Raw genomic sequence first — 23,021 nt, forward strand, 5'->3', positions numbered from 1 at the left:
CAGTGGCATAGTGCATCTGCCACTAATCGGAAAAATGGTTGGCGTTTTAGTTAAGTTACTTGTCAACGGATAATTTTTAGTGAAAGTCGGTAAATCCGCAACAGAAACATGAAATTATCGCCCAATTTTTCCAGCTCGTCGGAAACCCGGTCCCAAACCGAGACGCGTCGTGCCGCCCGGCTCCGCCCAACTACCGCCTAGCGCTCCGAGCGCGTCTCTCGTTCAACTGTTCGCACAGGCGGATTCCCCGAGGCCGCCGAGCCGAAACGAGGGCTCGGACGGCGGCAGTTCGACATCCTCTACTTGCGCCAGCTCATCTGCAGCGGTTTCGGCGGGCGGCGGGACGACGATTTCGCCCATCTCGGGGGGCGGCCAGAAGGAGGGCAGACCGAGGAATTTGGGGCGAGGTGTCAGCAAGCCGAAGAAGAACACGGTGGCATCGTTGCTGGCCCAGAGCAGGGCTCTAGGTGAGTGGGTTTTATTCACTCGCTAATGTTGTCTATAATATTTGATGATTTAAATCATTGTTATCATTAATGTAACAATTGCGCGTACTACTCGTATTTAAATTTCATGATGTTTAAGTGAAAATCATTTCAGTGTCTATTATCAACTAGTGTTTTTTTTAACTTGAGCTTAGTTTTTGCCGCAGAACTGCTCATGCTTATCTACTTATTTTAAATTGAAGATAAGAATAACCACAAGTACTTTCTTCTGGAGTACCCATTAAAAATGTTCCAGCTCTATGATTTTGGTTTTCATTATATCAATTGAAGAAGCAACAAATATAAAACTTTTCTCGGATCTTTGAAAAACACATTTTCTCTCAGGTATCAAACCAGTTCCGATTTTGGATCCGAACGCGTCGATGAACCAACAAATGAACATGCTGAAATCGAACATCCTGGCCGCTCAGCAGTACCTCTCCGAAGCCGGAGGGGTCAGTGACGAGAAAGCTCTAAATAAATATTTACAGGAAAAATTTAAGGGTACACTTAGCGATTCTAGTACGGTAGACGCTACTTCGGATTCTGATAACTTTACTGATTCTAATCATACTGATTCAGAGATGGAGATGGAGGTGGCGGCCAAGAAACAAAAGCAGTACGACGAGAGGCTGTTAAGGGTGCCCCTGGAGAAAGGTGAGCAAGCACGGGAATTTGTGTTTCTCGACATTATATTTTGTTTCTTTATTTCCAGGTTGGAAAAGAGAGACAATAATTCGTGGTTTGACGAAAAATGGCGGTTTGAAAGGCGATGTGACTTACGTGGCTCCGGACTCTGCTAACAAATTCAAACAAATGTCCGACGTCACTCAGGTACGTTGTTGAATTATTAAAAACCATTCAAAGGTAATTTATAATGTATTGCAGTACTTGGAGTATCAGAAAAATACGGAACTGTCGAGGGATAATTTCACGTTTAGCTGCAGGATAATCTTGGGCGACTACTTACAGCCAGTACCGGCAGAAATTCAGACCGACGACACGGAGTTTCTTCATCTAACCGAAGAAGACGTCAATCGACGGTGAGCGATCAACTTTTCATCATATTCAGCTATAAAAAACTTTTCTTTCAGGTTGGAGGAAGTAAAGTCCTCAATGAGAACGAACATACCGGTGGAGCAACGGATAGAGATGGCTCGGAAACAGCAGGCCGCTAGAGCCGCTGCGAGGATAGATCGAGAGCAGGCGAGGATAACGAAGGAGATTGAACGGTCGGAGAGGCAGGAACAGGCGAAGAGGGAACGCGAGGCAAGGTCTCAGCAGATGCTGGAGGTGAGAGGATAAGTTTCTAGAAAGGATTTCCATGTTGTTTTGGTATAATTTTGGGTTTTCGTTTGTGCAATGGTCTAATATATATGTGACTCTAATAAAGAAAGAACGGAACAAGTGATTTCGGGCTAGGAACTATCGATCACGACAAAAATACTTTCAATTTGGTTGAACATCAGGGCGTCAGAGATGTACAAAAGGGGACCAATAAAGACCAAAGTCGATTTTTTTAACTGGCAATCAGAAAGAAAGTTTCCTATTTGGAAGAGATATTTCGTAAAGTCAGAACATTATCCAAATCATTGTGATTCTCTAATGCTATATGGAAGCATCTAAACATCATAAAACATCATTTTGAATGACATTTTTTAATGTTGAAAGGATTAATAATGACATTTCAAACGAGGTACGAATCCTTGTTTAAGATTAAGGATTGATTCGTTTTCTTTGATTTAACCTGTATTTAAACTTTTCATTCTGCTTACAAGTAAAGTGCAATGAAATGCAAGTTTCATTTGGCCTTGCTTTGCCTCAAGTAATCATTTGATGCTTAAGAAAATCTAATGACTTAATTGAAATTATCAATGTGCGAACCACTATATTTTCCATAGAAATGATAGTAATCTTTGTCTGAAATCACATTGTTCGATTCTGGTTCAACATTACCATTTTATGTTTAATAATGTTGTTATCATTAACTTAAAGCAATTACGCAGAACGCTGTTAAAGTCTAGGCGCATGCAGTTTTCATCAAATTTTCAAAATTTTCTTTCCCGTTTCATATCTCACGGCACCCATTTTCGCAAAAGATATGAGAAAATGGTTCGTCCGAGAGATAAAAATGGTTGGGTTCCTTTTTTTATGTTATGTTTGCATGGCAGGCTAAAAGGAAGCGGCAGGAAGAAATAGAAAGGCACAAGCAGGAAGAGCATCATCGAAAACAACAGGTAGGAAGCGCTGAATGCTTTTTTGTTTTTGTTAATTTTTTATATTATTTGTGGTGCATGGAACCTCAAAGTTTATCGGTTAGTTTTGTGACGATAGTATGTCATTTTGTACTTTATTCCTTTCAGGAGAGAGAGCTGAAAAGACAACAAGCCGCCATGTTGAAAGAACAAGTAAGTTTTTCATTATAAACATTATTATCGGTCGTGAAAATAATAAAATCAATTCGGGGTGAGATGATGGAGCGACATTTTCTAGTCCTGAAACGAAAAAATTTCCTTCCTTTTTTACTTTTTCATCTTCATATTTTTTCCACATCAAGTTTATCACGCAGAATATTTTTTCTGATGTCAATTAAGTTGACTCATACAACTATAAAAATATATTGGTGTTTCCTCTAAACAAACTACTTCATCACATCAATTTGATGAAACTAAAATAAATTTTTGGCTTTCTACTACTACTCCATCTTGATACAAAAATAAAGGACGAGGAAATCTTCCAAAGAAAGGAAGTAATCAATATATGACATGAGCAGATCAAGCTTATTCCGTGACATTAAAAATCGTAATTCATAAATGAATTGTGTGTATTTTCTATAATGTTATCCAATTTGGTACTGAAGAGCCTTGGGGCAAGTGTCTTGAGGCGAAACATCGATGTATACCAGTGAGGATGACATTGTTCCATGTAAGTGCAATTTGTTACCATTCATTTAAAGTAGAACTCATGTGAATGATATCTGATTTTTATTCCACAACGAATGTTTGAAATACAAACTGAGTAGAGAAAAGTATCTTCTGTATAATTCAGTGTTCATATAGAAGTGTTTGTTTCGAAAGATTTTTTTTCTTTCGTGTAATTCAATGTTTATATGGAAGTAGCTGTTTCAGGAGGACTTTCTTTCAGTGAATTGATTATTTCCTTTCTTTGGAAGATTCCCTCATACTTTTTTTTATCAAGATGGAGTAGTTTTAGAAAGCCAAAAACTTTCTTTCCCAAAAATTAATCACTCCTAAAAATATAACCCCTTCAATTTAAAAAAATCTTGATGTGTTTTGTCCGGACCTTTAAAACAGTTCAAGTTTATAGTCTCGTGGTTATTTTGATTTCTATATCCTCAAAACATCGACAGGGGCAGTTGTCTATTTCCATATCACTGTTTTTTTTTTCTTTTCTATAATCGACCCTGTTATTGTTCTAAAAACGTGTACCAGTTTGACTCAAAAAATGGCTCATCTTTACTGACTCAAGTGTCCTTCTTGTTTTGGAATAGCCAAATTATTAAGTGAATTAATGAATGATGATTTAAATATCTTGAAGTAAATTTTAATTCGGATTAAACTGGATATGGATTTTTGAGGGACACAGGGTTGTTAAGAAGATGAACCAAATTTCGGATATATGAACTTTACTATGTTGATTAATTTTGTTGCTTTTGTGTTTTCGTTTTGTAAATAATGTGATGATGCGTGTTTTTCTCCTTAGATGTACATACAGGAGATCAGTAAACAACGAGAGATGCTTTACACCGTCGAGCTGGTATGAGTCATATTTCCGTATGAATGTGTATGAGAGAGGGGTGTTGGTATCTAGTGAGCCGTCAAAATGTCCATTTGGCAGAAATTTTACTATTTTCACAAAGTGACGAAAAGTTAATGAAAGAGCAATAGTTGTTTGGTTCGTTTCACTATCCTAAAGAAATATTTTTGTCAATTATGTTTCAGCAAAAAAAAAATTGCAAGTTTGTTTCTGAGTAACATGAGAAACATTTAACCACATACATTATCAAGTATCCGATGAATTTGTCCTTTTGATTCAACGTTTACCATGATGGGGTTAGTGGTTGAATATGCACGTAGATCCTTTGTAGCTAATTTATTCATATGTTCGAAAATTGTTTAACCCCTTGCAAAGAATTCATCATATTTCCTCTCACCCTGAACATAATTGTGTGCCACTTGGTAGGATTTGGTGAACGTTTTTTACGATCATATAATGAGAGAGCAGCTTAGATTATTAATTATCTGAGAAGACAAAGATTGAATTACTCTGATCAACAATCGCGGAAAACTTTCTGTGATAACAAGTCAATTGATCACTCTTCCTATTCAGTGGACATACATTCTAAAAGTTACAAGAGTTCAAACGCAAAGTAACTAACTGGCTCAACATTTACCAACGCCTCTTTGTGAGTATACGTTGAATTCCTAGACCGAAACTTGAAATTTTTCTTTGAAATGCTTGTTTATCGAAAATGTTCTTGGAATTCGCAGTGTACTGCACTCGTATGCTAAAACGGTGAGATGTTCTTTGTTCCTAACGCTAATATCGTTTTGTTGCCGATTAATAATTGATTTCTTTACAGTAACTCTTTTTCGGAATGGCTTTTCGATACTGAAACCCGCAGAGATATCACAAAAACTTTAAGAATGCTGAACATGTAATATAAATTCAACTGTCACTTATCCAATTCGTAGAGCTTTCTGTGAAACGTATTTGCGATATCTCTGATTCATTAATTTCCTTCGACTTTGGGCGCAGCGGTCTGGCTAAGGGTGCTTCACTAATTTTAAATGTTCGTTCTAACCAATCAAGAGGGCGCTTTGTTTCTCGTACCATCATGAATCGTTTTCCAACCATAATTCCATTTATAGGAGCGTGAGCGCAGACGGCAGCACATGGCGCTGGTGAAGTCCCTAGAGAGCAGACGCAAGCTTGAGGAGCGCGAGCGCAAAAAGCAGCAGCTGCTCGCCGAGAAACAGGCGAACAAAGAAAAGAAACTCGAACAACGGCGCGTGGAAATGGAGATACTCGCCGAGATCAGGAAACCGTGCGAAGACCTGGAGCTCGACCCGACCCCGTTGCCCGAGTACGAGCGAATCCCAGGCTTGAAACTCTCCGGCAAGGCCTTTTCCGACGTGATAATGGTGTTTGAGTTTTTGCACAACTTCGGCGAGACCTTGGGGTTCGATATGGAGTCGCTGCCGACGCTGGGGTCCTTACAGCACGCGTTGATGCCTAACGAACACTCGGTCGAGTCGGAAGACGAACTGTTTTCTGTCATGACACATCTGCTCGTCTGCGCGATCGAAGACCCGGGCATTCCGAACCCGGCGCGGTATACCACCATGCTCGGCCAGAGCCTACGCCAAGCTGACATTACGCCGACCAATATATCCGAGATTCTGCGCATTTACTTCTACGCGAATGCAACGGCCGAGGTGAAGGCGCTCACCGGCATCCACTTTGAACGGGACCGCGAGAAGCGCATCGCCGATCATCATCAGACACCCGAGGAGATGGCCATTACGCAGTCGGGCAAGAATGCGCAGTACTACGACGTGCTTCACTCAACTGCAACGTATAAGCTATCCGACTTACTGAAGCATAAGCCGTTCATGGCTCTGTCGCCGACGAGCAAAGCAGAGATACTCGCATACTTGTGCAACGAACTGCTGCAGAACAAGGCCGTCATCAGACAGATCGAGAGTTCCCTGGAGTGTGTAGCGCAGCAGAAAAAGGAGAAGTGGCTGCTGGATATGAAGATACGGAAGTGAGTGTTTGACGCGAGGGATAATGACGTTTGTAACGCTCGATGTTTTGGTTTCAGGTTGAAGATGTTGCACAATAGGAAAGTGAGGACCGAGGCGATGGAGAAAGCCCAGATCAAAATTGACGGCGAAGATTCTACTACGGATTCTCCTTCGTTGCATAAGGACGATCTTCTGGACGAGGAGGAGAACGAGATGAGCGAGAACGAAAGTGTGGGTACACAACCTGAAGAGGTTAGTAAAGTTTTTTTGGAACGTGAAAAATTCGAAATTTCATTGCTGGGTATAAACTTTTGATACCTCTAGTGTTACATAATTTCAAAATACACGCTGCTTTCAAACACCAGAACTGTAACGTACAGTTAACTACAGTTATAAAAATTTCATTTGTATTTCAAGGAGGAAGACAACAAACTAACTGGCGAAGAGCTCGGCAAGAAGCTGGAAAAACTCGTAAAAACCTCAGAAACGCACCTCCAGACCCTCAACACCGCCTCGTTACAACTGCGCGCCATCTGTTTCGGCCAGGACAGGTTCTTCCGTAGGTACTGGTCTTTACCTAAAGCGGGAGGAGTCTTCGTCGAGGGCATGGAGAGCGCCGATCCCGAAGAAACCGAAGAGCAGCGACGTCTCGACAATTTCGAACTCTCGAAGAACGGCATCCGCTGCCTGAACGACATCGACAGCATCAGAGAGAGAATCGAGGAGATCAACGACACCAATGTCGACAAAGAGGTCAGCAGTATCGTCTGTAAGAGCGAGACAGAAAGCGAAAGCGAACACAGGAAAACTCCCAACAGATTAGGAGGCGTAGTGTTTGAGAACGGCGAGGTACTAGACCGGAACGAGCAGAATCTCGCGGAACTGAAGCGGAGCGTCGACGATATCGTCCAAAATCTCGAGAGGAATCTGGAGAAGGAGAAGAAGTTGAAGGAATCTCAGGAGGCCGGCTTGTCTAATCATGTCACGGTCAAGAAGGAGGAGGATAAAGAGCCGTTCGGCAGCAGGAAGTTTAATCTGTTTGAAAGGCTCGGGCAGTGCATGGAGCGCGAGAATAAGTCTGAGGAAGATTTGAAGGCCGAAGTTAAGGCCGAGGTGAAGGTGAGTTATTTGAATTCAAAAGCGGTGATAAATTCAATCTTAGTTCTTCTCAACAAATGATTTGTTAAAATGAATGTTTTTTGTTTTAAAACATTTTGGTTGTTATTCAAAACTCATCATTATCCTACCGTCTGCGCCATTTTTATTTGAATACGTTGTTAGATACAAAGTTTCATCAAATTCATGGTATGAAAACTACAAGCTTAGATTTCCTAAGATTTCCTAAAGTAGTAACGCAGCGTCGGTCATAGACCTAACTTGGCCATATGTATCTCGCATATCACCGAACTTTTTTTCCTTTCAAGGAGGAACTCAAGAACGAAATACTCAACGAACTCAAGTCCGAGATAAAAGCCGAACTAAAACCGGAACCGAAGTCGGAGGCGGAAGACGAATGCGAGCACAAGTGGTTCAGCATACTGAACAGCGACGGAGCCTCGTGCGACGGTATCCACCTAACGGCGGGCAACAAATGGGAGAACGGGGGCGTCGGCGCGTGCACGCGCGACATAACCGAGCTGAAGATTCCCGTATTCCCACCGCCCGGCGCGAATGCGTCCGCCCTGGGCGGTGCCCTAGGGACGGGGTATCATCATCACCACGGTACGTGCGACAGTCCCGCGCCACTGCAGATGACTGCGGAGGAGAGCGCGCAGCTCGAGCACATCAAGAAGCACGGCATGCCGAGACCGAGCGAGAAAAAAGCCGTACCGGCGGATAAGAGGTACGGATGGTGGAGGATCTCGGACACGAACCAGCTGCGAGAGGTGAGTCAAATCTAATATATATATATAAATTACGTGTCAAGTTGTTTGTCCGCGATGAACTCCTAAACTTCTTAACCGATTTTAACCAAATTTGCACAATGTGTGCAGTTTGTTCCAACTTGAAAGATAGGATAGCTCACATATTAATTTATAGTCACAATATTATTTTATTGCAAATTATTTGACATTCACAATTATCTGTTAATTCCAAACGATTTTAACAGATGGCGATATCTGTTGACTGGATTGAGTGAGTAATCAATAGATGGCGCTGCTATGTTGAACTCACAAACGTGCCATATAAGCTACAATTCAATAGCATAACCACCACGTGTTGTTGAGGCTAAAGTATAAGTTAAATTTATTTTATAGTAAACGAATTAACGTGAAATTCAATTGGTATACCTGTAATGCCACCACATAATCTTCGATTAAAGATTGGTTCCTCTATTGTTCTCCTAAGTAATTTGAATCCGCCTCAATTATGCAACGGTACGCGTTTGATCATCAAAAAGATCACAGAAAATATTCTTGAAGCAACCATTTTAAAGTTTAAAGGAAAAGTGGTCCTGTTGCCACGTATTCCAATGATACCATCAGATTCTACTATATCCTTCAGAAGGCTACAATTTCCAATTCGTTTAGCTTTTGCCTTGTCTATAAATAAGTCTCTAATCAATCGGGTTCAAAGTCCTTCCTCTGCAAACCCCAATCCAGTGGATTTTTACCAGCCATAGCATCAAAGTTTGGCCGGCAAATCCTCATGCTACACATGGTCAAAGGCCTTAGAAATATCAATCACAAGAGTTTCCGACTCTCCATGTTTCTCAAATAAATGTTATTTCATGGTTGCCCCTAGATACAAAGATCTTGAGTATCAATGTGAGTGGACTGTATTTCTCGTGACATGAATTTGAATTATCATCCTTTTACGTGCTTTTTTGGTAAATAGATGGTCTAGATCTAGGGAAAGCAAATATTTTTATTAGAGGCAACTGTGCTTACCTTGATAATTCCATTGACTGATCCCTTCGGTCACTCTTCCGACCATTTTTGACAGAATATCGTATAAGGGGAGTGTTCGATATAGTCACAAATAGAGGCGACCACAGTTATACCGAAGTCTGAGCATTGAAGATGATTACGATAGAAAATACTTTCGGAAAACACCAGGGTAAGAAAAATAATAATAATGATAATAAAGATTTATTTTCCCAAGAAGTGTACATGTTTATAGTAAGTAAAAACAACATATTCAACACTATAACATAACTAAGTACGAACGGAGCAACAGAAAACATATACATCAGAACGGAAACTCAAATAAAATCACAATTATTATTAATCTGAGATGTTGATTGCTAGGTACATGGGATACACATTGATGACGGATTGTATAGACAAAGACAGCGTAATTTTAATTGTCGATATTGATGACAGGTAGTCAAAATGTTGAAAGACTTGCAATATTTTATTTATCGACGTCGCCAACTTTATGGTGGAAAATCAAAATTCAGAAACTGCCATCAAATTTTTAAATCTTGTACACGAAAACAAATGTTCTGATGAAGTGTTTTTATTTCAGTAATCATATGATTTTAAGGATTACATTACAACATAATAATACTTTAATTCCAATAAAACATTTTTTACGTAGTACTGGAAAAGTCATATCATGAATATTAATAAAATATAATACAGAATAGTTGTTGGTAACCAGTAGATAAATTTTAAGTGTGTATAGTAGATCACCTATGCCGCTTCTGTGACACAGCCAACGTCTTCGATCGTTTTCGAACGTTATACCTTGCTTCTGTTAGCTGAATTCGCTGTGTCACAGAACCGACACAGGTGATCTACTATGTATAACTTCAAAAAAGTTATTATGTAACATTAAAGACTGCACAGAATCCAGTTTTATCTAGAATCAGTGCTCATCCACATAGTGTCTGCCCTCAATCTGGAATAAGATTAGTTTCAACAAAAAGCGCCTATTGTTGATTACAAAAATGACAAATGTCTCTTGTATTCAGTTTTGGCCTTTACTCTTCGTTCCAACCATTTATTTTATTTCATTTTCTTTGCCGTGAAAAAGAATAGAATGAGTCGACTATTTTGGCCACTTCATATTATTGGTAATATAATGTTAAGGAGGGATTGAAACGATTAAATATTTTTCAGCAGTTCGACAAATACTACTGAGACCGAAATGAGTTTGGTATGTTCCATTGTACTTTTAACTACTCCTCAAACAAATGATAAATGATCATTATATAACTGAGTCCAAGTCATACTCTTACAGAAAACTGCTAAATCGTACTGTTTTCCAAGGTGGAGAAATCGGTTGTAATTGTCTATTATACTTATTACTTGTTATACTATATTACTTGACTTCCTGATTAATGTTAATACGAAATATTTCAACAGCTAATAGTCTTATCAACTAGATTTGGATGAATTGCCCTTTTCAGAGGAATCCAATTCTTTCTTTCGCTTGAGAATATCTAATTTCATAATCTCTATTTCTAACTCCTTTCTTTTTCTGTCTAGTTCGAATAATATTCCTTTACGAACAGCTTCTTTTTGAAGTTCTTCGTGAGTGGCCCTTATCAGATTCAGATTGGCGATTTTCAGCTGCCTTCTGAGGACTGCTTCCATAGTAGGTGAAGCAATTTTGCCCGTTCTGTTCTTCTCCTCCAACTGCAAACATTCTGTACCTTCTTTAAACGTAGCCTGTGCTTCCGGATCTGTTTCTGGAGTATGATCTGAGGAATGTTGAGGTCTACTTTCTAAAATGACGTATAATCTGTGGTTAATGAGAAAAGTAAATAAAGAAAGAAAAAGGTACTTACCATTATCGATACACTGATGGTCAGTTGAGTTTGGAGCATCTTTTTTTAAATTCTCCCAGAGGCCCTTCAAATGAAAAATATATCTGCGGTGATAGGAACTCCTTAAATTAAATTCGCGGCACAAATCTATCCATGCATCCAGTTTTTTATAATTACTCGCTTCATCTGTTTTCTTACACTCAATATCATTCGAGTATTTCTGTAACAACTCCTTGAATATGGATATTTCAGTCCACGTGAAATATGGAACACTCGTACGTTCTGATCTCGGACATCTGACAACATTCAAATTAGCTGTCATCTCTCTTGAATTTCAATCTCACTCTTTCTAGTCACCACCTTCAGCAACACAATCTCTGACGTGTCTGGTAATGGATCAAGAAACTTGTTTCAAAAGCTACCTGAAAACTTCTTCTTCTTCACATTTTCTGGCTTCAGTTACAGGGATGTTCGGCCAGTGACAGCCTCTTCTTCAAGTATAGTCGAAGTAACCGGTATTGCGAATAGTTAAAGCTGTCGGCGTGCTTAAAGGCCAAAAAAACCAATACAAAGAAATGATGCCGCTGCGATATAGTCCATGTGGACTGAAGAATTGGTGGTTCGTGTTGGATAATTTTTACTAACAAAGTAATATGATTGACTGAAGAGTCATAAAATTAAATTTGACGTCATATCTCGGTGACGAGTAGATCTCAAGGATGTTTATACACTTTGTGTTGTCAATGTTCAATTCAGGAACTGATCGCGATTTGAGTGTTGAAATTCGATATTGGTGCGGTTATAATTACTTGAAATGTTTGTTATCTGTTTAAAATGTGGCGTCCTTGGACAAGTACTGATAGTAATAACGAGTGTGATAACAACGCAGACTTTTTCCTGTCTAGTGATTCCAATAGCGATGGTGAACAATGTGAAAAAGAGATACCAGTGAATAAGATTCGGATGCATTTGAATATTGAAACACAGAGAGTATGTTTCACTGTATATAAGAATCTACATTTCAATTTTTTTTTTTTTAATATACTTTATTGTCTGAAGAATAAATTCTTATTGACAAAGCCTTGTGCGAAATATAAATAACATATACATGAAATCACAAAAGTAAAATCACTAAAAGTAGGTTATAACATGAACTGAAAAGAGACATGTAAATAATAACAAACGTTCAGGATATAAGAACATGGTCAACAAAATGTAAATAAATCAATTTAAACTAAATTGAATGAAATGAAATCAATAAAATACCGTAGATATTACAGTTAGTCTTCTCAATTAAAATTATCATCATAGAATTCTGCAAAGCTATAATAAGGTCTCCCAGAGAGCAAATCTTTCAACTCTTTCTTAAGAGCTCTAAGGTCATTTATGGTTCTTATAACTTGAGGAAGGTGATTGAACATTTTAAGACCGTTGTAAATAATGGAATCTTTAACTAGCGACGAAGAAAGCAGCGGTAATTTAAAGCTGAATCTTTGCCTGGTTTGATACATTGGCGCGTCCAAGTTGTTAAACAACTTGGTTTCGAGGGAAACAAACTACTACAAGCAACATCAGGTTTGACCGAAATTCCTTTCTCAACTGTACGTAAAATGATCAAAAATGAACCTTATAAACACAAAACGCGATGTGATACGGAATTAACAAAACCTTCAGATGTTCATCTAATAAAATCATTAAAAAAAACAATATACGACTGTTACAAAAGCAATGAGATTCCTACAACTGAAATCATAAGAAAGAAATTGAATACTACTGGCCATAACGTGAGCTGCTGTGACAAAACTCTTCAGAATTGGATAAAGAAACTAGGATTTAAATTTAAAATAATGAACAAACGTCAAACAGTTATGAAAAACAGAAGAATAGCGGAATTGCGTAACAAATACTTGGAACAAATAACTAAATATAGACAAAAACAACGGCGAATTTTCTATTTGGACAAAATTTGGTGTAACACTCACGACACAGTTACGAAAGGGTGGACTGATGGTTCGAGATTGTGTACGCCTAACATGCCTGCAAACAAAGGATCGCGACTAATCATTGTGCATTGCGGAGGAAGTAAAGGATGGGTTCCGAATTCTTTGAAATTATGTGGAAAAAAAATTGAGGACTGCAATGTTGACTATCATAAGAACATGGAAGCTAATATTTTCGAGGAATGGGTTGAAAACACATTGATCCCGAATTTGGTGGATGCCAATAGTGTAATAGTTCTTGACAACGCTTCCTATCATTCGCGACAGCTCATCAAAGTACCGAGTAAAAATTCGAGGAAAGATGAAATACAAAGTTTGTTAATGGAGAACAATTTGTATTTTAAGACTTCCTATGTTTTTATACTATGCAGTAACGTTAGTTACTGCAGTTCCGTACTATTAGAACATTTTCCAACGAATACAAAAAATTGATTCTTCTCATGGAACCTATATATAAAATTTACAAATTAAGCGAGCTTAAGGTCTACGCCAGTCTTAATACTATTGAGAAAATACGGTCATAAGCGATCTCAATGAATGTATGAACAATTTTTTTTATAAACGATAGTTCAGTGTCTTTAAAAATGTGTTTATGGAGAATGGGTCACACCATTTTGTCTCAAGTATCATCTCTTAGGATCAAGACAGGTCAGAGATGTAAATGAGTTCGATTGTAACAGACAAGAGAATAGAAGAAGATTTCATTGAGGTCACCCTAAAATACAGACAATACATATTTGTGACAGAATTAAAAATAATTATAAACAGTTAATTGGCAATGGCACTTTTTTGTACAAATTTTTAGCTTGATAGTATACATGCACATTAAAACGGTGGAAATTTTGTTGAAAGTATTTTTATGCCATAATTTTCATATATTTAATACATATTGATAGAATATTTTTTGATATAAGTTTTAAATATCATAAAACTAAATAATATGATATAAATAATCATGAAACTATAATTAAATGTTCAAAGAAAGATCTTATGCAATGTTTATATTCATTGATCCGGCCCGAAGGACCACATGAGTCTTTAGAAATCATCGTTTCGTTTATCCGTACACAATGATTTCGTTGTAGTCCGGTATAAAAATATTATTTTCATTATTTTTCAAAAGGAATCGCCCACAAAGTGATCGTAACTCTGAAAAAATTGTCCTTAGGTGCTCGACAATCTGCAAATGAGAGGCGTGAGGGAGCGCGAACTGAAACGCAGCCTTGTCAGCGTAATGCAAACGGTATACGAGAGGAAAGGCAGGTTGTTCATTGAAGAGGGCGCCAGCGAGCTGACGAACTTGAAGAACGAGCAGACTGACGAAGTGACGTACGTCGACGGCCACGCCCCCACTCCGGACGAGCCCGGCGCGTGGAGTGTGACGCTCGCACGGAAAGTCGACATGTTTTTGCTCGAGCAGGTCAGTATGAAGAAGGTTATGTTAGGTTAGAAACGTCTGTTTCAGTAAATCCTACTTTGGAGGGATTTCTGCGGAGGGCGACTACGTACTTGGCAAATACCGCGACGGATATTCGATATATGAAGTCCAGGGAGAAAGAGATCTCTCCGAAACTTGAAAACTTGTCAGTCATGATTTTGTTAGACTAATGTTGTGTCATTTTTTTTATCGCAGGTGGAGGCTTTGGAAGATAAAGTGGCCAGTGCCAGTATGCAGGTGAAGGGTTGGAAAATCCCCGGCAGAGACTTGGGCGAGATTCCTTATCGGCAAATTGTACATATAGTCAAGAATAGATTGGCGTCGCTTGAACTGAACATCGAAAGGAGGTATTTGAAGCCACCGTTGGGCGTCAAGTGAGTGAAATGTTTGTCAGTTCGAATAAAAATAAGCATGAATAAATAATTCAATGTTCAAGGAAAAGTCTTATGCAATAATAATATTAATTGATCCGGCCCGAAGGACCACATGCGTTTTTTTAGAAATTATCGTTTCGTTTAGCAAGCAACAGATGAGGACATTGGCACTTCTATACATTCTTTCTTTTATAATCTTCTCCATTTTCATTGACTAATAAAATAATAATTTTTGCATCTCTTTCAGTACCGGTGACCCCAACCTAGCCGCCATGTCTCATGACGGAGCGTCGGGAAGCCTCGGTGGCGGCAGCACTTCGACGCCGAGCTTGGGCGGCTCGACGCCCGGTCAGGCGTCCGCCTGCGGCTCGGAAGACATCCCGAAAGGTTTGAGTGTGTGGCGCGAGGCCATCAACAGGTGTGCGACGTCCGCCCAGGTTGCGATGTGCCTCTACTCGCTCGAGGCGTCCATCGCTTGGGACAAGAGCATCATGAAAGCTGTGAGCTCTCCAAATGTCTTTAATGCCCGCAAATATAACAGCAATCTGAGTGTGGGTGGCGCTTGTTGCTTTTTTCTTTTTAATATTCACATGTATATTTGTACTTTCTTTCGTATCCGCTCGAGATGGAGACGTTCCTCTCGTGTTTTTTACTTAGACGGGACAAAGGATTTGTTATTGAATCGTGTTTTTCATGAGTAACTCAATGAATGTACAGGGTGTTACAGTCTTTAGGTCCCACTTTTACTTTTGATGATTTCAGCATTTTGGGGTAAAAAAGTAGTCAGAAAGTGATAATATATATGCTGCATATTGAAATAAATGATAATAATGAATATTCTCATGCAATACATAAATGTAAGTATAAGAATATAAAAACTATAAAGCATAAAAATATAAAAGTGAATGGATAGAAAATAACAGTAAGAATCAACTTCGCTTGAGCTATTCGCGGGCAGATGGCGCTTTACGTAACCTCCTTGATTGATTGTTCAAAAGAAAATCAAAATAAAAAACATATTTTAAGAATTATAGGTGTTAGCGAAATTTTGTACTACAGATGAAATATTTAAATATTGAAGTCGCCTAATTCGCATCAACAGAAGCTAATTTCATGAATCACATGCTACTTATCTGAAAAGTTGTGTTCCGTATTTATAGTTGGAATTTATGGTGTGAAAAAATTAGAAATAGCCACAGATGGAAAATGAAAGCAAGCTTCTTATGTTAAGTCTTAGGTAACATTCAATATGATTAAAAAAAATTCATCGAGGAAGTTTTGGAGCGTGTTTTCACTAGTAAGAAACATATCAACATATTTCCTGTTGGTGAATACGATTATTTTGTGAAAATACAGGCCCACTTGAGGAACAATCGCAAAAGTTCAATAATTTCCAACTCAGCTGAATGAGTTGATTGATGTTTGGGGGTTTTTTGGACTTGCTAGCAAGAGACATGACATTTTTTGGAAAGAAAGTTTTTGGCTTTCTACTACTCTATCTTGATACAAAAAAAAAGATACGGGAATCTTCTAAAGAAAGGGAGGAAGTAATCAATTTGAAAATAAGTAACTCTATACATGGATGTGTAAGATCGTGCAAAGAAGTACCTTTCAGACACAAACTGAAAGAAAGTCCTCCTGAAACAGCTACTTTCATTTAAACATTGAATTACACGGAAGAAAAAAATTCTTTCGATACAAATACTTCTATATGAACACTGGAATTATACAGAAGATACTTTTCTCTACTCAGTTTTTATTTCAAATATTCGTTGTGGAATGAAAATCAGATATCATTCCTATGAGTTCTACTTTAAATGAATGGTAACAAATTGCACTTACATGGAACACTGTCATCGTCACTGGTATACATCGCCTTAAGACACTTGTCCTAAGGCTCTTCAGTACCAAATTGGATAACATTATAGAAAATAAACACATTTCATTCATGAATTACGATTTTTTATATATATAATACAAGGAACATTATGATTATACGACCGCGAACACCCTGTATACTAATACAATGGGGAATGTTCCTCCTGACGAAAATCAAGTAGTTTTCATAAAAGAGCTCTAAAACAACGCCTTTTAAACTTATCATTTCAACCTTTTTCTTTGAAAAATTATTTAAATACTAAAAAAAAGAGGAATGAAATAATGCATTCAACATTTAAAGAGATTCGTTTCTATTTCACCATTTGGCAACATCGGTTATAGCTAATAAAGGACAATGAATTTGTTACCTGTATGAGGCAAACAAAGATGACCTATTTCAGAGGCGTGCTGTTCTGTTTACTCATGTTCCGAGTTCCGAGACATTCTGTGACATATGACATTTTGTGCACCTAACCTATCTTCCTCTATATGAATAAATAACAAAACAACTGTTGTTTATGTGGCTTGAGGAGGTGGTATTGAACTATAATTTAATTGTTGATTTATAAAGATAATTTTCCTTTTTTAAAGTAGAATATATATGCGCTGTTGCCAATATGTGAATTAGAAACAAATCCCTTTAAAAATCAAAACCCAACATTTGAAACATCAATTTGAATACTTTTCAAAGTGAATTTGAAAAACTCATGAATTAAACTCAACTTTATTTTGTTCAAACTTGCATTTGCTCTAATAATCCAAATTGAGGAACATTTCCCATTCAGCGCATATTCATTTTTCTCTTATTCACTTTGTCCAGTCTGGTGTCGATGGAAATGTGAATAGTTACGGCTTCGAACATTTTTTTTGTTGAAGAAAAAGTTACTGAATAAAAACCGTTAAACAAGAATCAACAATAATTATATTGGTAATTCGTACTTTCAAACCCACAAAAATCTTACTTTCGACGCTAAATTTGAAATTCAAATGACTATTGGAAGTTGACCTAAAAATAATCGTACGTAATACAGACTCTGTTGAAAATTATTCAAAATCTTTTAGATTGAATTCTGAATTTTTGTGTTCAAGTTATTCTGAAAAATGTCAGAGTTAGGCTGAATTTCGTATATTTTTGAGGTCTTGAAAAAATAAGGTTGACTTTCATTTTTCCCAAAAAATATTCATTAATTTTTTTTTGTCCTCTTCAAAGGGGACTTTAGTAAGCAGATTTTTCAAAAAGTTCATAGTTTTACCCAAATAGTCATTAGATTTTCCCAAAATGTCACTACATTTGCCTAATACGTCACTAGATTTGATCAAAAAGTCACTAGGTTAGCCTAAAAAGTCACTATATTTCCTCAAACGGAAACTAAATTCCCCCAAAAAGGCACGTCCCACGCTGACGTCATTGCCTCCTATAAAAATATATATGGGATGCCCGTATTCTCACTATATGAATTTGGGAGAAAATCTAATGATATTTTGGGGGATCTAGTTACCTTTTTAGGTAATCTAGTAATTTTTTGGGGGAACTTTTCAGACAAATCTCCTGTGACCAAATCTGGGAAATCTAGTGACAAAATTAACAAGCTGGATTTTTTATGAGTAAATAGTCATTTGGGTACCCGAACTCTCATAGTATATCTACTAAACATATTTACGGGGATAATAAACATTAAAGTGAGAAAAGTTTGAGGATTGTCTTCGTCTTGAGTGGATCACGTTGTACATACGTATCGATACTTTGGATGCAGTCCGTTGAGAGCACAATAACAGTAATGAAGTAGTATTAACGAAGCCTTTGGCGATAATCATTCTAGATGAACATCCTTTCTTTGTCTTGGCAATAACCTCAACTAACGCAGACTGTACATATACTAACTCATAAGCTAATCGATCTCTTGTTATTTTTTCCCTAATAATTCTCTGTCAGACTTCTCGCAATTTTTTTTTGTTGATTACTTTCCAGAACTGCCAGTTCTGCCACAGTGGAGACAACGAAGACAAGCTGCTGCTTTGCGATGGCTGCGATAAGGGTTACCACACGTACTGCTTCAAGCCGAAAATGGACAATATTCCGGACGGCGATTGGTGAGTGGAATTTTTGTACATATACATAGATTTTTGACAGATCAGTATGAATCGTATCGACAAAGCGTGTGTGTGAATATCATAAAATTGTATACAGGCATATACTAAGTCCAGATAATTTAAAACCTAAAAAAAATCTATATATACAAATAGGCACACATATACATACATAAAACAGACGTTTTCCACAATAAAGAAAATGTCCACATGTGTAATAATGTGATAATGAGACATAGGAACATAAAAATAAAGAGAAAAATTACACAAAACATAAAAATGGTGTAAGTTATTGCTGATGCTAGATTTTTATTTATTATAATACTTTCTTATATCATACGATACGATAAAAATTTTGTTATGGCACTTTTTTATATATAGCTGTTTTTATAATTTTTTTCTGCTTCAGAAAAATAAATAACGTTGGTCAATATTTGTTATGAAAAATTGTTAAACTAATAAACAATTGAATAATAAATAATTTTTTTTTGACAAACTATTTAAAAGTGTAAATTATGATTTTCAAAAGCAAAATTATTTCTTAACTAATTATTTAAACAATTGAAATATAAAAAAATCGATTTTAAACAATTAAAAATTAAAATTAGACAACAAAATAGCAAAAAAATTTTTTCAAAAATATTGAATTTCTTTATTTGTTTAAAATAATTTAATAAACAAATTACGTAAAAAATTCATATCCTATGTTAATAACTGCGGTTGTTTAATGTGAAAGATTTTTGTAGGTCGACCATTTCGGGGCAGTGTCGAATAAATATTTATTGAGATATGAAGCTACAAAAACATATGACATTAAAACGGAAAAACTTTTGAAACGATCTACTAAAAGTGAAAAATAAATAATTCCATCCCTTCATACCTGGACAATTTATCCGATTTTGAAACGAAAGTAAATAAAATTGTAAATAGGCAAATCAAATTTGGATATAGTTCTCAAAGGGATTTCAATTACTGCAATTCTCAAAAACGACTTTAATTATTGCAATTCTTAAAAACGATTTTATTTACTGAAATTTTCAAGAACGATTTTGATTTTCTTGATTTTCCTCCTGACGAAAATCAAGTAGTTTTCATAAAAGAGCTCTAAAACAACGCATTTTAAACTTATTATTTAAACCTTTTTCTTTAAAAAAAATTTTTAAATACTTGAAAAAGAGGAATGAAATAATGCATTCAATATTTAAAGGGATTCTTTTCTATTTCACCATTTGGCAACATCGGATATATCTGATAAAGGACAATGAATCTGTTACCTGTACGAGACAAACAAAGATGACCTATTTCAGAGGCGTGCTGTTCTGTTTACTCATGTTCCGAGTTCCGAGACATTCTGTGACATATGACATTTTGTGCACCTAACCTATCTTCCTCTATATGAATAAATAACAAAACAACTGTTGTTTATGTGGCTTGTGGAGGTGGTATTGAACTATAATTTATGTTTTGCCTTTATTGTTGATTTATAAAGATAATTTCCTGTTTTTAAAGTAGAATATCTAGCTACGTATACATTATTTTAACATGATATAGGCGCTGTTGCCAATATGTGAATTAGAAACAAAATCCTTTAAAATCAAAACCCAACAATACAGAGGGACAAGGCAATCTAAAAAGTGTAAATTTCACTGCTAGGCTTTTTGAAATGAAGTAGTTCGTCAAAAAAATTCAAATTTAGAACCTGTTGAAACAGCAGAAGGTGGCGCCCTCTTCTCGCCAATTTGAAAAGTTTTTCAACGCAAAAGGAGTGCCCCAAATAAGAAAGTACCTTGTGTAATACTAGGGAGTTAGTGAGTAGGTAACAGAGAACTTTTTAGCAAGTCTAGTGTTTTTTTATAACAGTAAACGAATATTGAATGATACATCACAGCATAGATGTTATGCCGTGACGAAGTAGCAAGTGCGTTTTTGCCAGATTGCGAAAATGACGTAAATATCCCTCAACAGCAGCACAAATATTTCTGTATGAAATTCGATTTTTGAGAATCTTGAAATATTACCAATTGATAGGCGTATACGAGTCGTGATGTAAATGATTGCCGCTTTCAGGTACTGCCACGAGTGCGTGAACAAGGCGTCTGGCGAGAGGAACTGTATCGTATGTGGCCGCAAGGTGTCCCAGACCGGCACGAAGCTGGTCTTCTGCGAGCTGTGCCCGCGCGCCTACCACACCGACTGCATGCAGCCGCAGTTGCAGAAGGCGCCACGGGGCAAGTGGTACTGCTCGAACTGCATCGCGAAGAAGCCCCACAAGAAGGCGTCGCGCAAAAACAACAAAGCTCCGACGACGACGCCCACGACTACAACTAGGGACAGCGAGTCGTCAGACCTTCCGCCTTCTAGGTGAGTACGCTTCAGCTTAACTATTGAGATGGAAAAATTATCAAAGATATTTGTAATATTCTCTATTTAAAATCTGAGAATTCTGAGTTCATTGATTTGATTTATAATAATAATAATATTACGTCTTTATTCACCATAAAAATACAAATGGAATAGACGAAAATAAAATAAAACAGTATACAGGAACAATAACAAAAACAAAGAAATAAACTTCCAGTATATGGTGAATAGGCGGAGTATCAGCCAAGGCTGTTTTTCAACTCAACCTGGGAGAAACTATAGATAAATAATATGAACACAAGTCGAGTTAACAATATCAAAAAATTTTAGTTATTGCTTTACTTTAGAAAATTCATTTTAGAAATGCCAAAGTCGGGAACGGACAAGAGGCTTATGAGATGAATAAGTCTTCAGTCGTTTTTTTTAAAGTTTACGATGGTGTATGATCGAAATTCACAGGGTAGTTGATTATAATATTTGGGTGCATTATACGAGAAGCAGCGGGTGAAGATTTGTGTTTGGGGATGACTAGAACTGAACTGTTCCTTGTAGTAAAGCTGTTAATCGTAGAGAATGTTTTAAGCTTCTTCAGTAAGTAATCAGGTTGTCGAGTTATCAAAACTTTATGTGTGTTGGTTAGAAGGTGTAGAGTTCTAAGTTTCTCGACATTCAACCATCCTGATTCTTGCATTGCTGGGGATATATGGTCATATTTCCGAATACCAAACGAGAAACGTAGACAGCTATTCTGAATACGCTGTAGTCGGAGAGCATCTGATTGTTTTAAAGCAGGTCCATAAATAATTTTCTCATTTAATTAGGATGAGAAGCCAACTCAATTGATGATATTCGAAAAGGATTGAAGTGGTGGCCTGGTTTCGTATTTCGTTGTTGGTAATAACGTCTGTTAGACACCTTGTACTTGTGATCCCCAACATTGGGAGAAATTGTGGAAGTTCCATATCCCGTATCACTCTCTTAGGTGTTCAATTTTTTCAGTCACAACCATATGCCAATCACCGAATTTAATTTAATAATAATAATAATAAAAATTTTATTCGTCTATTCGATCATTTCCATGATATAAGACATAAAGGAAAAATGTAAGAATTATATAGAACAATAATAACGGTCCACAGTATAACATAGATCGGACACTTAAGACAGGTACTTAACTACACACATCGGAAAAGTCTAGGGATATTTTTATAACATACTAAATATCATAAAAATAAATGCATGAGGTCGTTTAATTTCGATTAAATTGATACACTCGACCACCCTATAGATTTCTATGGGTTGAACAAAGCCTGCAAAAACGGTAACTAATCTTTTATCAAGTTTTTTACAAACTGTAGGTTTTCGGCTAAAATGAATAATCTGAAAGTGTCGAGTTTGTACATTCTATGCTCTTGCTCAGCAATTAAACTGGAAATATTGTGCTTTAACATGGAACGCCATCACTCACCATTGGCTGAGATGAATAGAGCTGTAGGGCTTCTTCAAGGTGGCATGCGACAAAATGATGTAGCTCTTCGTTTGGGGGTCTCCCAAAGTGTTATCAGTCGATTGTGGCGGCGTTTCCGTGAAACTGGCAGTCCAGCCGAACAACATCCAGGGCGAGGACGCGCTACAACTGCAGTTCAAGACCGATTTTTGGTCTTAACCTCAAGAAGACAACCGACAATCACAGCACCTGAGTTGGTTAACGTGTTGCAGCAGACGCACCAGGTAACAATTGGTCGTGATACTGTCAGAAATCGACTGCATGAAGCAGATCTCCACAACAGAAGGCCACTTAGATGTCCACCTTTGTCGAGAGGCAATCGCAGTAGAAGATTAGAGTGGTGTCAAGAACATCAAAACTGGAATGCAAATGATTGGGCCACAGTTTTGTTTATAGACGAAT

At 37.3% G+C, this 23,021-nt stretch overlaps 2 protein-coding genes across 2 annotated transcripts in view; one reads left to right on the forward strand and one right to left on the reverse strand.

Moving 5' to 3' along the window:
- Positions 1-23,021, forward strand: part of tou (bromodomain adjacent to zinc finger domain 2B toutatis) — a 94,883-nt gene that overhangs the window by 68,138 nt on the left and 3,724 nt on the right. Inside the window, 16 exon segments of the mRNA XM_074181326.1 lie at positions 135-467; positions 831-1,142; positions 1,201-1,319; positions 1,374-1,528; positions 1,580-1,778; positions 2,657-2,722; positions 2,849-2,893; positions 5,378-6,276; positions 6,334-6,508; positions 6,674-7,375; positions 7,681-8,142; positions 14,142-14,393; positions 14,607-14,785; positions 15,033-15,285; positions 18,633-18,754; positions 20,819-21,112. Coding sequence (XP_074037427.1) covers positions 135-467; positions 831-1,142; positions 1,201-1,319; positions 1,374-1,528; positions 1,580-1,778; positions 2,657-2,722; positions 2,849-2,893; positions 5,378-6,276; positions 6,334-6,508; positions 6,674-7,375; positions 7,681-8,142; positions 14,142-14,393; positions 14,607-14,785; positions 15,033-15,285; positions 18,633-18,754; positions 20,819-21,112 — 4,567 coding nt within the window.
- On the reverse strand, positions 9,363-11,986 carry LOC111518225 (uncharacterized). Its single transcript, XM_023174618.2, has 2 exons — positions 10,995-11,986; positions 9,363-10,931 (listed from the first exon to the last, which is right to left on the reverse strand). Exons 1-2 carry the CDS (start codon positions 11,293-11,295, stop codon positions 10,582-10,584), a joined length of 651 nt encoding a protein of 216 aa, XP_023030386.2. The 5' UTR covers positions 11,296-11,986; the 3' UTR covers positions 9,363-10,581.

The sequence above is a fragment of the Leptinotarsa decemlineata genome, unplaced genomic scaffold (assembly GCF_025532065.1).
Source record: "Leptinotarsa decemlineata unplaced genomic scaffold, Ldec_3_MD MMD2_tig00026307_RagTag_RagTag, whole genome shotgun sequence".
NCBI classification, from domain to species: Eukaryota; Metazoa; Arthropoda; class Insecta; order Coleoptera; family Chrysomelidae; genus Leptinotarsa; species Leptinotarsa decemlineata.

Bases quoted from the DNA above. Each gene is read 5' to 3' on its own strand.
- LOC111518225 (XM_023174618.2), bottom strand. From the start codon at position 11,295: ATGACAGCTAATTTGAATGTTGTCAGATGTCCGAGATCAGAACGTACG. The intron at 10,932-10,994 runs GTAAGTACCTTT...ACGTCATTTTAG, and splicing joins CCATCAGTGTATCGATAATG to AAAGTAGACCTCAACATTCC.